The sequence below is a fragment of the Mirounga leonina genome, unplaced genomic scaffold, assembly GCF_011800145.1.
Source record: "Mirounga leonina isolate KUSES-001 unplaced genomic scaffold, KU_Mleo_1.0 Mir_104, whole genome shotgun sequence".
In the NCBI taxonomy this organism is placed as follows: domain Eukaryota; kingdom Metazoa; phylum Chordata; class Mammalia; order Carnivora; family Phocidae; genus Mirounga; species Mirounga leonina.
The window spans coordinates 19981299-19996775 of record NW_023270231.1 but is presented as its reverse complement, the minus strand read 5'-3'; the positions used below and the strand labels follow the sequence as shown (position 1 = coordinate 19996775).

At 43.8% G+C, this 15477-nt stretch overlaps 2 protein-coding genes across 5 annotated transcripts in view; one reads left to right on the top strand and one right to left on the bottom strand.

The window, feature by feature from the left end:
• The window catches only part of ZNF346 (zinc finger protein 346), a 72202-nt gene extending 61925 nt beyond the window's left edge, over nt 1-10277 (bottom strand). The window contains exons 1-2 of the mRNA XM_035015070.1: nt 10195-10277; nt 6802-6907 (exon numbers count right to left, since the gene is read on the bottom strand). Coding sequence (XP_034870961.1) covers nt 6802-6895 — 94 coding nt within the window. The 5' untranslated portion in view covers nt 6896-6907; nt 10195-10277. The remainder of the gene's footprint in view (nt 1-6801; nt 6908-10194) is intronic.
• UIMC1 (ubiquitin interaction motif containing 1) overlaps nt 1-15477 on the top strand; it is a 170462-nt gene that overhangs the window by 28991 nt on the left and 125994 nt on the right. Inside the window, exon 1 of one of the 4 annotated variants that reach the window (XM_035015049.1) lies at nt 9387-10107. The exons of 1 other annotated variant lie outside the window; for it this stretch is intronic. In XM_035015049.1, coding sequence (XP_034870940.1) covers nt 9777-10107 — 331 coding nt within the window. In that variant the 5' untranslated portion in view covers nt 9387-9776. Of the gene's footprint in view, nt 1-9386; nt 10108-10211; nt 10306-15477 lie in introns of those variants that run through there. 2 more of the 4 variants (XM_035015063.1, XM_035015059.1) reach the window with 2 other exon arrangements.

Here is a 15477-nt window from a genome sequence, read left to right as displayed (position 1 = left end):
TTGTGGTGTCATTGCTTCTAGTTCTTTTAGTATATAGACTTAGGATATGTATAAACACATACACACAGGCGTGTGTGGGTGTGTATTATGCATTTGTATGCATTTGTGGGTTTTTTTTCTCTTTTTCAGTGTGAATTTTTCCCCCCCTCTCTTCAGTATGGTTATGTTACTCAATTGCAATACAGTTTGGTTTATTTATTTCTATTTTTATTCCATTTAGAGTTTTCCCCCCATCCTTCTTGATTTTATTTTTTAGGAAATGTTAACAAGGTTCTAAAACTAGAACTACAATAAAGGCTTTAACTTATATTGACCTTAAAAAAACAGAAGAGCCCGTTATTTTACCAGCAAAATGAGTTTACTTGGGAATAGCAGAGGAATTATAATTCAGGACAAGCAAACTATGGTGAGTGGTAGGCAAGCCCTAAGAACAGAGGAGAGAGCTTGTTTTTATAGGAGAAAAGAGGAAGCTGGAAGTGGTGTTTTGCTGAGTTCTCATTGGCTAGGCTATTGCTGGCAAGGAGAAATTCTGCCTGCTTCCTGCTGGGATATGCACGGGAAGCTTCTTCCAGTTGAGGAATGCAAGGTATGCTTTTTATGATGTTATCTGGGTGAGAGCTCTCCCCGCAGGGCCTCTCAACTTCATTTTAGATGAGGTTTCCTTTATTTATTTTCACACAGAGGTATCTCCCCTCCTCACATTTCTATCCCATTCCAATGGCTACTCGTCCATCATTCTTTCCACTTTGAGTCTGTCCACTCCCAGTAGATAAGCAGTTCATAGTTTCAGAGTTGCCCCTTGTGTGTGTATATGTGGTTTTTGTTTGTTTTGCTGCTGCATATTAGCTCTGCATAATATTCCATTAATTGGATGTTCTCTTTTCCTATGAATGGATATCTGGTTATTTCCAGTATTTTTATTTTATTATTTATTTAAAAATTTAAAAAAAATTTAAGTATGCTCCACACCCAGTGTGGGGCTTGAACTCATGACCCTGAGATCAAGAGTTGCACACTCTACTGACTGAGCCAGCCAGGCACCCCTATTTCCAGTATTTTTAAATCACCAATGAGGGGTGCCTGGGTGGCTTAGTCGGTTAAGTGTCTGCCTTCAGCTCAGGTCATAATCCTGGGGTCCTCGGATTGAGCCCACATTGGGCTCTCTGCTCAGTGGGGAGCTTGCTTCTCCCACTCCCGCTCCCTCTGCTTGTGCTTACTATCTCTCTCTCTGTCAAATAAATAAAATCTTTAAAAAAATCACCAATGAATAATCTTTTTTTTTTTTTTTACTATTTTATTTATTTATTTATTTATTTTAAAGATTTTATTTATTTATTTGTGAGATGGAGAATGAGAGAGAGCACATGAGAGTGGGGAGAGTCAGAGGGAGAAGCAGACTCCCTGCCGAGCAGGGAGCCCGATGCGGGACTCGATCCAGGGACTCCGGGATCATGACCCGAGCCGAAGGCAGTCGCTTAACCAACTGAGCCACCCAGGCGCCCAACTATTTTATTTATTTGACAGAGAGAGCGAGAGAGCACGAACAGGGGGAGCTGGAGAGGGAGAGGGAAAGGGAGAAGCAGGCTCATTAGGGAGCCTGACGCAGGGCTCAATCCTAGGACCCTGGGATCATGACCTTAGCTGAAGGCAGATGCTTAACCATCTGAGCCACCCAGGCGCCCCGATTTTGAAGCTTTTAAAAAAGAGAAGGAAATTTTTTAAAATTTATTATTTATTTTTTTAAAGATTTTATTTATTTATTTGAGAGAGAGAGAATGAGAGACAGAGAGCATGAGAGGGAAGAGGGTCAGAGGGAGAAGCAGACTCCCTGCCGAGCAGGGAGCCTGATGTGGGACTCGATCCCGGGACTCCAGGATCATGACCTGAGCCGAAGGCAGTTGCTTAACCAACTGAACCACCCAGGCGCCCCGAGAAGGAAATTTTTATTTCAAAACGGAATCAAGAACCACTATCTCATGGTGTATATTCCTTACAAATATAGATTAAAAAGCACACAAAACCTGTAATAAATGCTAAGAGCAAAAAAACACAAAAAACAAAAAAACCCCAAAAACAAACAAAAAAACTCACACCATGACTAACATAAGTAATGTGGATATATACCTGAAACTCACCTAGCGTTTTCTTGGTTGCTGTGCACATGTGCTGTGGCACTGTTCTTTTGTTACAGTTTTACATGAGTAGACATGTATAGCCCTACATTTTAAAAAAAGTGAAAAAAGCTTCCTAGTTATTGTGGTTTGAGGAGGTTTATAAATAATACTTCTGTCCCTGCCCAAGACTGGAACCAGTTAAGAGATTAGTGTGTTAGCCAAGTAAGCTTGCTTATACTTCAACCCTGAACTGGATGGACTTTCCTCATAATAGGCACATCTAAACAGTCTTGGCTTTTTTTTCTAGGAGGGAGGGGGCAGAGGGAGGTGGGAGGGAGGGGGCAGAGGGAGAGGGAGAGAGAGACTCTCAAAGCAGGCTCTACGCCCAGTGAGGAGCCCTATGCAAGTCTCAATTTCACAACCCTGAGATCATGACCTCAGCCAAAATCAAGAGTCAGACACTTAACTGACTGAGCCACCCAGGCTCCCCAGTCTTGGCTTTTCTTGGAGGAGATGGGTGAAGTGAGGGGTGATATGAAGTGCCACCAAAATTATAGTAGAAAAGAGGAGAGAATGTGTGCTTCGTGCTTCATGCAGGTGGGCAGATCTGGGAGATACTGAGGGAAGGGCTGAGTGAGAATGTGCAGTTCCTTCTCTGAAGCCTATCAGACATATAAGTTAGTCCTGTTCTGGGAGGAATAAGTGAGGAGGAGAAGAGGTGCCAGGATTATTACACTAGTGCTTCCATGTGGAACATGAGGAGTTGTAAATAAACCATTTCCCCAATATTAATAAATGGCCCACTTTATTATTTTTTTATTTTTTAAAGATTTTATTTATTTGACAGAGAGAGAGATACAGCGAGAGAGGGAACACAAGCAGGGGGAGTGGGAGAGGGAGAAGCAGGCTTCCCGCGGAGCAGGGAGCCAGATGTGGGGCTCGATCCCAGGACCCTGGGATCATGACCTGAGCCGAAGGCAGATGCTTAATTAACGACTGAGCCATCCAGGCACCCCAATAAATGGCCCACTTTAAAAATGACAAGAAATTCTATGCAGAAATGGCAAGAGAAGCTTTAGAGAGAGAGATCAGCACAGAAACATTAGGTAACTTGGATGTAGCAATCACTAAAAGTTCTCTGGTGATTGCTTTGTTTGCTTTAAAATACATAGTTAATTCATTTTTAATTACATTAGCTCTAAAAATAAAATCAGGACATTAAGAATATAGTAAGGTTCTCTTTGATCCCAATTTTAGACCTCTAGCTCACTTTTCAGAAGTATCCTATATTTTCTGCTTATTACGTATCCATGTATCCTCCCAGGCCTATGAAAATACTTCTACATGTATCTGTTACTTTAAAAAATGTGATATTATTTGTATAAGAGTTTGTGTTCACATAAGTGGAATCATGCTGAGCATGTCATTCATTCTTCTGTACTATGTGCTAGTCATTCTTATAAGTACTGGGGATACAGCAATGTAGAGAATAAAGTCCTATTCTCATGGAGCTTGCATCATCCTGCAACTTGCCTTTTAAAGTTAGTATCATGTTTTGAGATGTATCCATGATGGCACATGTAAATTTAGTTCATTTATTTTAATTGTTCTATATTATTCTATGAATATACAATACTATGTAATATATCATTCCCTTACTGATGGACATTCAGATTTATACCATTTGGAATGTTGTTTACTGCAGGTAACAAAACATGACCAATGTAAATATTAAGGGCATTTATTATTTCACATTATAGAAAATCCAGAAGTTTTTAAAAATTTTTTTATTTTTAACGATTTTATTTATTTGAGACAGAGAGAGGGAAAGCACGAGCAGGGGGAGGGCCAGAGGGACAAGCTGACTCCCTGCTGATCGCAGAGCCCAACATGGAGCTCAATCCCAGGACCCTGAGCCAAAGTTAGACACATAACCAACTGAGCCACCCAGGTGCCTCAGAAAGTCCAGAAGTTGAATGGTTTCCAGGTCTATATGATCAGGGCTCTCACCCTGTTATTTTCTATATTTTCCTTTTCAAAGCTGTGTTATTAGTTATCTGTTGTTATATAACAAATTATCCCAAATCTTAAATAATAAACATAATTTTTGTGGGTCAGGAATTTGGGTATGGCTTAGCCAGGTGTTGCCTTTTTTTAAAAAAAAATTTTTAAAGATTATTTATTTGACAGAGAGAGACAGTGAGAGAGGGAACACAAGCAGGGGGAGTAGGAGAGGGAGAAGCAGGCTCCCCGCTGAGCAGGGAGCCTGATGCAGTGCTTGATCCCAGGACCCTGGGACCATGACCTGAGCTGAAGGCAGATGCTTAACGACTGAGCCACCCAGGCGCCCCCAGGTGTTGCGTTTGACTTAAAGTCTCTTATGAGGTTGTAGTTAACTGGCACTTTGTGGGGGTGGTGGTGGAGGTGGAATTCTCTCCCATATGGGTCTCTCCACATGACTGCCTCCTGACATGGCATTTGGAGTCCCCCAAAGTGAGCAAATGTAGGGGGTGAAAATGCCCAGGAAGGAAACCAGGGAACCACAGTCTTTTTATAACCTAGTCTTGGAAATGCATCCCATTACTTCTGCCTCATTATATATATATATATTTTTAAAGATTTTATTTATTTATATGACAGAGAGACACAGCGAGAGAGGGAACACAAGCAGGGGGAGCGGGAGAGGGAGAAGCAGGCTTCCCGTGGAGCAGGGAGCCCGATGCGGGGCCCGATCCCAGGACCCTGGGACCATGACCTGAGCCGAAGGCAGACGCGTAACGACTGAGCCACCCAGGCGCCCCTATTTTTTAACAATTTTTTTTTTTTAAGATTTTTTATTTATTTATTTGAGAGTGAGAATGAGAGAGAGAGAGAGAGCATGAGAGGGGGAGGGTCAGAGGGAGAAGCAGACTCCCTGCCGAGCAGGGAGCCCGATGCGGGACTCGATCCCGGGACTCCAGGATCATGACCTGAGCCGAAGGCAGTCGCTTAACCAACTGAGCCACCCAGGCGCCCCAGGCGCCCCTATTTTTTAAAAAGTAAGTACAGCCCATCCTAAAGAGTGTGAATGCCAGGAGGTGGGATGATTGAGGGCCATTTTAGAAGATGCTTATCAATGGCTGATTACAAGACGGCTGCTAGCAACAACTGAATCAGCATTCTTCTCTGAAGTAAGAATTCTGGCCTTGCAGACATTTTTGAGAATTCTGGCCTTGAGACATTTTTGATCTCCCCTTCCAAATTCAATTCAGTCAACATGTATTGAATGTTTGCTTTTGGCCAGGCTCTTTGCTACTTGCTGGAGTTACATGGATCATGTCTTCAGAAAGCTCACAAGTCTTATAAAAGAGATAGATACATACAGCAAATAACTCTAGTATACCATGGGTGATCAAATGTCCCAGCAGCCAAGGAAGCAAGCAGGAGAATTGTACTGGGGTTGAGAGAGAGCAACTCTGGACTCGGGTCTCCTCAACTGGTATGTGCATTCTCATTCCAGAGATGAGCAAGAAGCAGGAGTTGGCCAGGGCTGCCCTTGGGTGTCCCATAGCAGGGGCACTCAGGACATTCCCTTTTCCAGTGTCCTTCCTGGCAATAACTGCCTTGGTTTCATCCCAGGTTGACAATTCCCTATCAGTTGTCTGGTCTCCTGGACCTCCTAAGGTCACCTGGAGCTGGTGGGTGGATGAATTCGGGGAGCCAAAAGCTGCATCTTTTTGGCCAATTTCCTAGCTCTATTAGCTTCCTCTGCTTTGTCCATGTTATTATAGACCTTGAAGGCCTCTTCCATCAAGGTTGACAGTGGAGTCTGAGGGCTGGCCTCTAACTTTTGTAATTTTCTACTAATGTCTAAAGCAGATGGATAATAAAATTTATGACAAGCAATGCCCTTTTCTCTGCAGACTCCAGGTCTGTTGGTATAGTGGGCAATCTTCACAGAAGTCAATGAGATCTAACCGGGTGACAAATTCGACTGGCACAGTGACAAAGAAGCCCACACATCCCCTCCACAGACAGGACAGAGGGAAGAAGTACCAAGAAGTTTTAAAGAGGGTAACAAAACAGGGAGTCTCCACACTGAAAGCGGGCAGGGGGCAGAGCAGGGGAAGCTGGAAGAGGAGAGGGAGAAAGAGAAGGAGGAAAAGAAACCAAGCAAGGGGCAGTGGAGGGAGGCACTCTGTCCACTGCCCATTGGGGTGATCAGGCCAAGGGAGTCAATCTTTTCAACCCATCCCTTACTGGTTTCTATTCAAACAACTTGGAACCAGGGAATGAGAGGAGAAAGAGAAAAAACAAAAAAACAAAAAACCACAAGGTTTTCCTGTGGCTATCAGACTTCTAGCTATTAGACTACACTGTGTGAGGATTATATCTCCATCACTCTTACTAGTCCCTGGTTAGGGACCGCCTGTTTGACCAAGGTCTGCATGGTGTGAGGTGAGCCTTTCCCACCTCTACTGGTTAGTTCCCTACCAGAGGAACCATGTTCTCACAGGCTGAGAGGAGTTAAGCTGTAGCTATCTTGTAGCCATCCCATTAGTAGAGTATAAGAAGGAGGAGGAAAAGCATGGAAAAGAAGAGGGAAGTTAAAGGAGGAGGGAAGGAAATTGGGAAGGAAGGGCAAAGGGAAAAATGTTACCTGAATGAGAGTAGTGGGTACCCCCTGGGATGCTGGAGACTGACTTACCTAGCACGGTGACACTGAACCAAAGGTTTAGGTGGCTGCTTGTCAGCTCCGAAGGGGTTGCATCCAGTTGTCCATCCGCATGGGTCCCAGACATCCTCCGGGAGTCCTGGTGGAGTTGCCAGAAAAGTGTGATACCAACCTCTAAGGAGACTTAGGCAGGAAAAGGGTGACATTTAAACATGTAGAGGTAGGAAATTCTTGACACCTGTGCACTTAAGGGTCATGCTTCTTCATGTCTCACATGTCTAATTAGCATGTGAAATCTCCACCCTTAGTATTATAATGAGGGAAAAAGGCGGTGAAAAGTCAGCATTGGTGGCCATCTTGGCATAGACTGGTTTGATCCAGTCTTCACCAGTCTTCATAGCTGAGTCCTTCCTTTCCATAAACATCTTGTTTCCACATTCCTGCAAGATATACTACTGCGCTTCATAGAGTTTTAGCTTTTCTTTCTATGGAGAGCCAAGGAATGCTGGATTTTGCAGTGAGGGTTGAGGGGACCTGAGTTTAGTCCCTGCTCTGTCTCATTTCAGGAGACTCATGAACCTTAGATTAGACTACTCCTGCTGTTAGAGAAGTGAGCCAGAGCTTACAATATATAATTAATCTAGGTCAAGTACATAAAGCAATATCAGACCTTGCAAACAAAATACTACCAGCCCCCACCAAGGATGAGGCAGAAAAGAGGACCCCATCCACAGGTTAACCCAGGAGATCAGGTCCTTCTTAGAACTTGTAAAGAAAACTCCCCAGAGAACCAACTGTTGCCTAAATGGAAGGATCCCTACCAAGAGACCCTCTGGCCACTCCAAATGCAGTCAACTTACAAGGAGTCCCTAACTGGGCACATCTTTCCAGATTAAAATTCCTCTTTCCCGAATATCCACAGGACCATCTAGAAGACCTGAAGTCATCCTACTCCTGTGAGACTGTAGAAGACCTTAAATATATATTCCAGGGGTGCCTGGATGGCTTAGTTGGTTAAGCCTCTTTTTTTTTTTTTTAATTTTTATTTATTTGACAGAGAGAGACATAGCAAGAGAAGGAACACAAGCCGGGGGAGTGGGAGAGGAAGAAGCAGGCTCCCGAGCAGGGAGCCCGATGCGGGGCTCGATCCCAGGACCCTGCCTGGGATCATGACCTGAGCCGAAGGCAGACACTCAACAACTGAGCCACCCAGGCGGCCCTGGTTAACCTCTTTAAAGCTAGCCCCCTGAAGAGAGGTCAGGGGCTTTAAAGCCCTCCCTGACCTCTCTTCAGGGGGCTAGCCTGAAGACTCTTTCCTTTGTGCTATCTTCCTTGTGCTGTAGCATAAGCCCCAGTAAGGCCTTGCTTGGAACTCCTGTTTGACTTCTTGTCCATTTGTATTGTTTAGCCAACTCAAGGGCCCTTTTCAGCATCAGGGTTAGAGGACACAAAGGAATAAATGGTTGAGTTGGATTTCGGAGGATCAGTTGGAGGTAGGTGACTTGGGAGGATAAGAAAAGGTCATTCCAGAATTAAATGTTACAGAAGGGGCACCAGGGTGGCTCAGTTGGTTAAGCATCTGCCTTCGGTTCAGGTCATGATCCCGGGGTCTTGGGATCGAGCCCTGCTGCTCTTTGGGGAGCCTGCTTCTCCCTCTCCTTCTGGCTCATGCTCTCTCTCGCTGTTTCTGTTGCTGTCTCTCAAATAAATAAATAAATAAAATCTTTAAAAAATGTTATAGAAAATGTTAAGAATAATATAACTAGTGCTTGCTACTGCAGCACATATACTAAGAATAATGTAAATAGTTCCACCACCTAATTAACATATTTTGTTATGTTTATATTTAGGTTTCTTCTTTTATATTTTATTTTTTAAAGATTTTATTTCCTTGAGAGAGAGTGCAAGTGAGAGAGAACGAGTGGGGGAGAGGGGCAGAGGGAGAAGCAGACTCTGCGCTAAGCAAGAAGCCAGATGTGGGGATCAACCCAGGACCCCAGGTCTATTACCTGAGCAGAAGGCAGACTCTTAACCAACTGAGCCACCCAGGAGCCCCAGGTTCCTTCTTTGTTAAAAAAAAGAAATCATGACAGATGTATCTGAAGTCCTATTTATCCCCCCTCCCAATCCTACTCCTACCCCCCTCCTGCCCTTTTATTATCATAGTGCATATCCCCATATCCATCTAGTTCATTTTCTATACTTAACACATACATTTTTTCATTAGTATATACTGTGATTCTGTTAAATTTACATAAGTCGTTTCACAGTGCACATAATTGGCATGTTGCTATTTATAACTCCTATGAGCTATCAAATGTTGATACGTATAGGGCTCACTTATTTTATTTGTTGTAACATTTTATCATGGGAACATATAACGTTTTATTCATTTTTTTTAAGATTATATTTTACTTATTTGAGACAGAGAGAGAGAGCACAAGAGGGGGTAGGGTTAGAGGGAGAAGCAGTCTCCCCACTGAGCACGGAGCCCGATGCGGGACTCGATCCCAGGACTCTGGGATCATGACCCCAGCCGAAGGCAGTCGCCCAACCAACTGAGCCACCCAGGCACCCTATTCGTCTATATTTTATTGCACATTATCGTTGTTTACATTTTTCACAAGGAAGCAGGCTCGAACATGAATTTGTCTTCTTGTGCACACCTGTAGGAGTTTCTGTATTCTAGACATGAAGTTGCTGGATCATAAAACGCACATTTAAAATTTCACCAAAAGTGGCTGTTCTAATCTTACACTGCCAACTGACACCTCTAAGAGTTTACGGTTCTCAGATTCCTTCCCTTCCTGGAAATGGTCAGATTGTTAACATTTACGATCAGGACATAGTTTTCAAGTAGTCATATGAAGAGACAATTTCAGTGTAACTCTATATGCAAACAAAGGGCCGGAGGAGGGTTGATGTGGCAGAGGAGACTCTGAAGGGGTTCACTGTAGTGTTTTGAGCGCCCTGTTGTTACTCTTTGGTTTCCCTCAACGTGCTAACAAATGATACAGCGAACAAGCCCACTCCGAGCACGCGGGGAGGGCCCCACACTGCGCTGGAAGATCAACTCCTACTCCAGTGATGGCGCGCTCCAGCCCGAGCGCAGTGGTATGACCTGGCCGCGGCTTCCCCCCGCGGTGCGGGTTGGTTGCGTCCCCGGACGCCGGCGCACGCGCCCACACCCGCCCGGAGAGCGCGACTCCTCCCCGCGGTGCCTCAGCTTCGCGCGCGTGCCGCCCCCTCCCCCCCCGCCCCGCGCTCCTGACGTGCTGCGAACGCTCGCGACCCGCAGCGCCCCGGAGGAGGGGCTCGGCAGAGGGCCCCGGCCGGTCGGTGAGTACCTGCCGCCTCCGCTCGCTTCCAGCCCGCCCTCTTCCCGCCTCCTTTTTTCTCCCCCGGGGGCCGCGGCCCGCTTCTCACCTGGAGGGGCGCCTCTGACGGGGGGGTAGAGCCCTCTCGGCGCGGAGGCGGATCTCTCCGGACGCCGGGGTGGGCCCTTCGGGACGTCGGGGTGGCCCCTGAGGATGTTAGGTGAGCGTCTCCGGACACCGGGGTGGGCCTTTCCGGACGCCCCAGGAAGCTGGCAGGCGGGGCGCCTCCCGACGCGGGAGTGGGGCCCTTTGGGACTTCGCTGGATGCCTCCTGACGCCGTGGTGGGCTTCCGCCCCCAGTCCCAGGCCGGCCCACTTCGCACCGGGGTGCGGCCTTTATGCTCTCGGGCGCTCTTTCGTTATTTTTCGTCAGCCGATGGGCTCTGGTCCCCCCCGCCCCCCGGTCCCTCGAAAGCGTCTTCCTCACCCTGAACACGCCGGGAGGAGGCTCCGTTCTCGCTGTCTCCCCCCTACGGGCCCCACAGCCGGGACCTCTACGCGAGGACCGGCCTCCGTGCCCCTCCGCCTCTTACGCCCCCTCCCCCTCCCCCGCCAGGCTACTGTGTTGTTGCGGAGTGATCCTTCTGTTATTTGCCCAGAAAAAAATATTTTGTTTGGAAATCCTTACTATTTGCCGCTTTCCCTTCCAGCAGAGCTGATGTTTCCTTCTGTACGATGACTGTGTTTCAAGCCTATTACACGCACGGATTTATTTAATCTTAACACTTTTACGAGATAGGTACTATTATCCTCAGTTTACAGATGAGGTAACAGGATGGACGACCTATCTCGTAAGTGGTAGAGCTGTTTTGAATCCAGGCAGCCTGACTCTAATGTTCTTGTATTTAGTCACTATAGCATATTAAGATATAAGTATTATCTAGGAAAAAGTGAAAGTTTTATGCTTCTGTCTTTACTTTTTCCTGTTGGGGGGCAGTGGATTGTAGATGAATCAAAGAATGTATTTTTTTTTTTAAAAGATTATTTATTTATTTATTTGACAGAGAGATAGAGAACACAAGTAGGCAGAGGGAGAGGGAGAAGCAGGCTCCCCGCAGAGCAGGGAGCCCGATGCGGGACTCGATCCCAGAACCCGGGGATCATGACCTGAGCCGAAGGCAGCCGCTTAACCGACTGAGCCACCCAGGCGCCCAAAAGAATGTATTTTTGGAGTCAGGCATCTCGAGCTGCAATTCAGAACATAGACATTTACCAACCTAGGAAGAACTTACCAATTGTTTGATTTTGAATAAGTTTACGAACATGTAAAATAGTGATACAAATCGTTATAATGATTAGTGATAAAAATAGTATAAAATAGTGATATAGAGTTATTCGGAGGATAACCTTTAATGCGTGTGAGGTACCTAGGATAGTATCCCAGGACTCAATAAATGACTATAATTTAATTATTACTCAAAATGTGTTTGGATTTTGTTACGCATTTGTCCTGAGGCTGAGTATAAACTGGGAAATAAAGAATTGTGCGTGTGCTGGTAAATGCATTTACCTTTTTTATTTTATGTACTTATGTATTTTCGGCGCAAAAAGGTGGTTTTATTAAAGCACTAGGACAGGATCCATGAGTAGAAAGAACTGCCACATTTACCTTTTTTTAAATCAAGGAAACAATGAGGCGCCTGGGTGGCTCAGTTGGTTAAGCCTCTGCCTTTTGCTCAGGTCATGATCTTAGGGTCCTAGGATTGAGTCCTGCATCAAGTTCCCTCCTGAACGGGGAGTCTGCTTCTCCCTCTCCCTCTCTCTCTGACCCTCCTCCCTGCTTGTGCTCCCTCTCACAAATAAATAAGTAAAATGTTTAAAAAAATAAAAACCAAGGAAACAAGCCCTTGAAATCAGGTGATAATGCTTGGTACCAAATTTCTTGGGTAGTGACTTATTCAATAACTTACGGTCAATCATTCATAAAGACTTGTTAAGGTCCCTATATCCCCAAGTTTTTGAAGTGATTTTGACATGTTTGGTAGGTAGAATGTCAAGATTTTAAGTTATTTTTTCAGTGATTGTTCTTCAGATAGATCAAGATGATGGATATGCTGAAAGAAAATGACAAATAATAACCCAAATTAGGGATTTTCAATGGCATTACTAAAAATGCTACCTGTGAAATAAATAACAAGTCTCATTATTGTGTCACCTTTCCTGTTTGTGCATTCTTTTAGAGACATTTTGTTCCTGTCATGATTAAGATGAGGCTGTTGGCCTCTAAACTCTATTCTTCCTTCACAGTTAGTGGTAATTCATTCTTTAGCTTCAGTTCAAGTACTTGAAGGTAAGCCATTATTTTAGTGAGTTCTTCATTTTTAAGGGTAGCAACTTAAATAAATAGTAGCTGCACTATATGCTGGTCTGCTTGTTTAAATTGGCGAAGCAGTGCCTTGTTTTTACTCTTAGAATTACTGTGTGGTTAAATCTCATGAAGCACTGAATTTTAGAGTCTGTAATCTGTGGGGGGCCTCTACTTAATGTTTATCAATCCCTTATCTGCTTAATTCTTTGAAAACCCACTTTGAGACTGCTGGTGGTTCTGTGCTACAGAGAAGGGTAGAGTTTTTATTTATGTATCTTGAAGAAATTACATATATTTGGTGGTATAGCTACTCTTGCTATCAGATTTGAGCATTTTGGTTTAAATAACTCTAGGGTACAGGAAACATTTAATAAGATGAAAACTATTCCATACAAGATGTTTTCCTGTGGCCCTGTGATTCCTTCAGAATCCTCCCAAACTAATTCTGACTTCCAAATCTTACCTATGCTATTCAACCTATAATAATTTTATCCTTTTGTGCCTTTGTTATATTTAATAATTTAAATATATACATTATACTGTTCACATATATTTTTTTTTTTTTTAAGATTTTATTTATTTATTTGAAAGCCTGAGCTGGAGGGGAGGTGGGGAGAAACGGACTCCCCACTGAGCAGGGAGCCCAACGCGGGGGCTCCATCCAGGGTCCCTGAGATCATGACCTGAGCCGAAGGCAGATGCTTAACTGACTGAGCCACCCAGGTGCCTCCATTCAGCACATATTTATGTGTGCATACCATACATCAGGCAGCAGTTTTAGTTAGAAGAGTATAAAGATTAAGTCATTAAGTATTGGAGTCAGACAGAATTGCAAGTGCCTCCTTTGTGACTTCTGACAAGTTACTTTTCTGAACTTATGCTTCCTAGTAATAATTATATATACTTCTTAGGTTTTTGTGAAGATTAATTAATTAAAAATACTTGGGACCCTTGAATTGCCATGTGAATTTTAGGATCAGCTTGTTAATTTACACACACGCACACACAACTAGGATTTTATCAGGTATTGCATTGAATCCATATGTCAGTTTGAGGAGTAGAGTACCATCTTAAGTCTTTTGAACCTTGAACATGGGATGCTTTTCATTTATTTAGATTTTCTCTTATTTCTTTAAAAAATGTTTTGTAGTTTTCAGGGTATAAATTTGGCATGTCGTTTTTTTTTTTTTTTTTTTTAAAGATTTTATTTATTTGAGAGAGAGAATGAGAGAAAGAGAGAGAGCATGAGGGGGGGAGGGTCAGAGGGAGAAGCAGACTCCCCACTGAGCAGGGAGCCCGACATGGGACTCGATCCCGGGACTCCAGGATCATGACCTGAGCCGAAGGCAGTCGCTTAACCAACTGAGCCACCCAGGCGCCCTAAATTTGGCATGTCTTTTGTTAAAGCTATGACTAAGTATTTTAGTCCTTAGGATGCTATTGTAAACAGATTTGTTTTCTTAATTTCATTTTCAGATTGCTCAATGCAAATGTATAGAAATACAGGTAGTTTTGTTTTGATTTTGTATCCTGCAGCCTTGTTGAACTTGTGTGTTCTGATAGTTTTTTTTTAGTGGATTTCTTAGAATTTTCTATATACAAGATTATTGCATCTAAATGATGACAAAACTAAATATAGTGTTACTTCTTCCTTTCCAATCTGGATGCTTTTTATTTCTTTCTCTCTCTCTCTCTTTGGCTAATTGCTCTGGCTAGAACCTCCGCTATAATGTTGAATAGAAGTGCTGAGAGTGGACATGCTTGTTTTGGACCTGATCTAAGGGGAAAGCTTTCAGTATTTCACCATTAAGTATAATGTTAACCACGGGTTTTTGATAGATACTTTTTATCAGGTTGAGGAAGTTCTCTTCTATTCCTAGTTTAGTGTTTTTATCATGAAGGGGTGTTGAATTTCGTCAAATGTTCTTTGTGTATATTAAGATAATCGTGGTTTTTGTCCTTTATTTATTTTTTTTAAAGATTTTATGTATTTATTTGACACAGAGAGACAGTGAGAGAGGGAACACAAGCAGGGGGAGTGGGAGAGCGAGAAGCAGGCTTCCCACAGAGCAGGGAGCCCGACGCAGGGCTCTATCCCAGGACCCTGGGATCATGACCCAAGCCGAAGGCAGACGTAACGACTGAGCCACCCAGGTGCCCCTCCTTTATTCTGTTGATATGGTATAATACACTGAGTTTCAGATCTTAAACCAACCTTTCCTTCTCTTTTTTTTTTTTTTTAAAGATTTTATTTATTATTTGACAGAGAGAGAATGAGAGAGAGAGAGCACATGAGAAGGGGGAGGGTCAGAGGGAGAAGCAGACTCCCCACCGAGCAGGGAGCCCAATGCGGGACTCGATCCCGGGACTCCGGGATCATGACCTGAGCCGAAGGCAGTCGCTCAACCGACTGAGCCACCCAGGCGCCCTTGATATGTTTTTTTAATCCATTCAGCCACTCTGAGTCCTTCGATTAGAGAATTTAGCCCTTTTAAAGTAATTATTGGTAGCTATGTACTTATTGCCTTTTTTGTGTGTGTGCAATTGTGTTAGTTGTTTTCTGGCTGCTTTGTAATTCCTCTGTTCCTTCTTTTGCTGTCTTTGTGATTTGATGATTTTCTCTTGTGGTATATTTAGATTCCTTTATCTTTTATATATCTCCTATAGATTTTTGCTTTGTGATTGTCATGAGGCTTACCTAAAACAATGTACAACAGTCTATTTTAAGCTGCTAGGCAACTTAAGTTTGAGCTTATTCTAAAGCTCTACATTTTTAGTCTCCCTACAAAGTCGTTTTTTAAGAAAAAGATTTATTTATTTATTTTAGTGGGGAGGGGCAGAGGGAGAGGGAGAGAGAATCTCAGACAGACTCTCTGCTGAGCGTGGAGCTGGATGCAGGGCTTGATCCCACTGCCCCGAGATCATGACCTGAGCTGAACCAAGAGTTGGATTCTCAATTGACTGAGCCACGCAGGAGCCCCCAACATGTTTTTGATGTCACAGTTTACATCTTTTTTTTTTTTT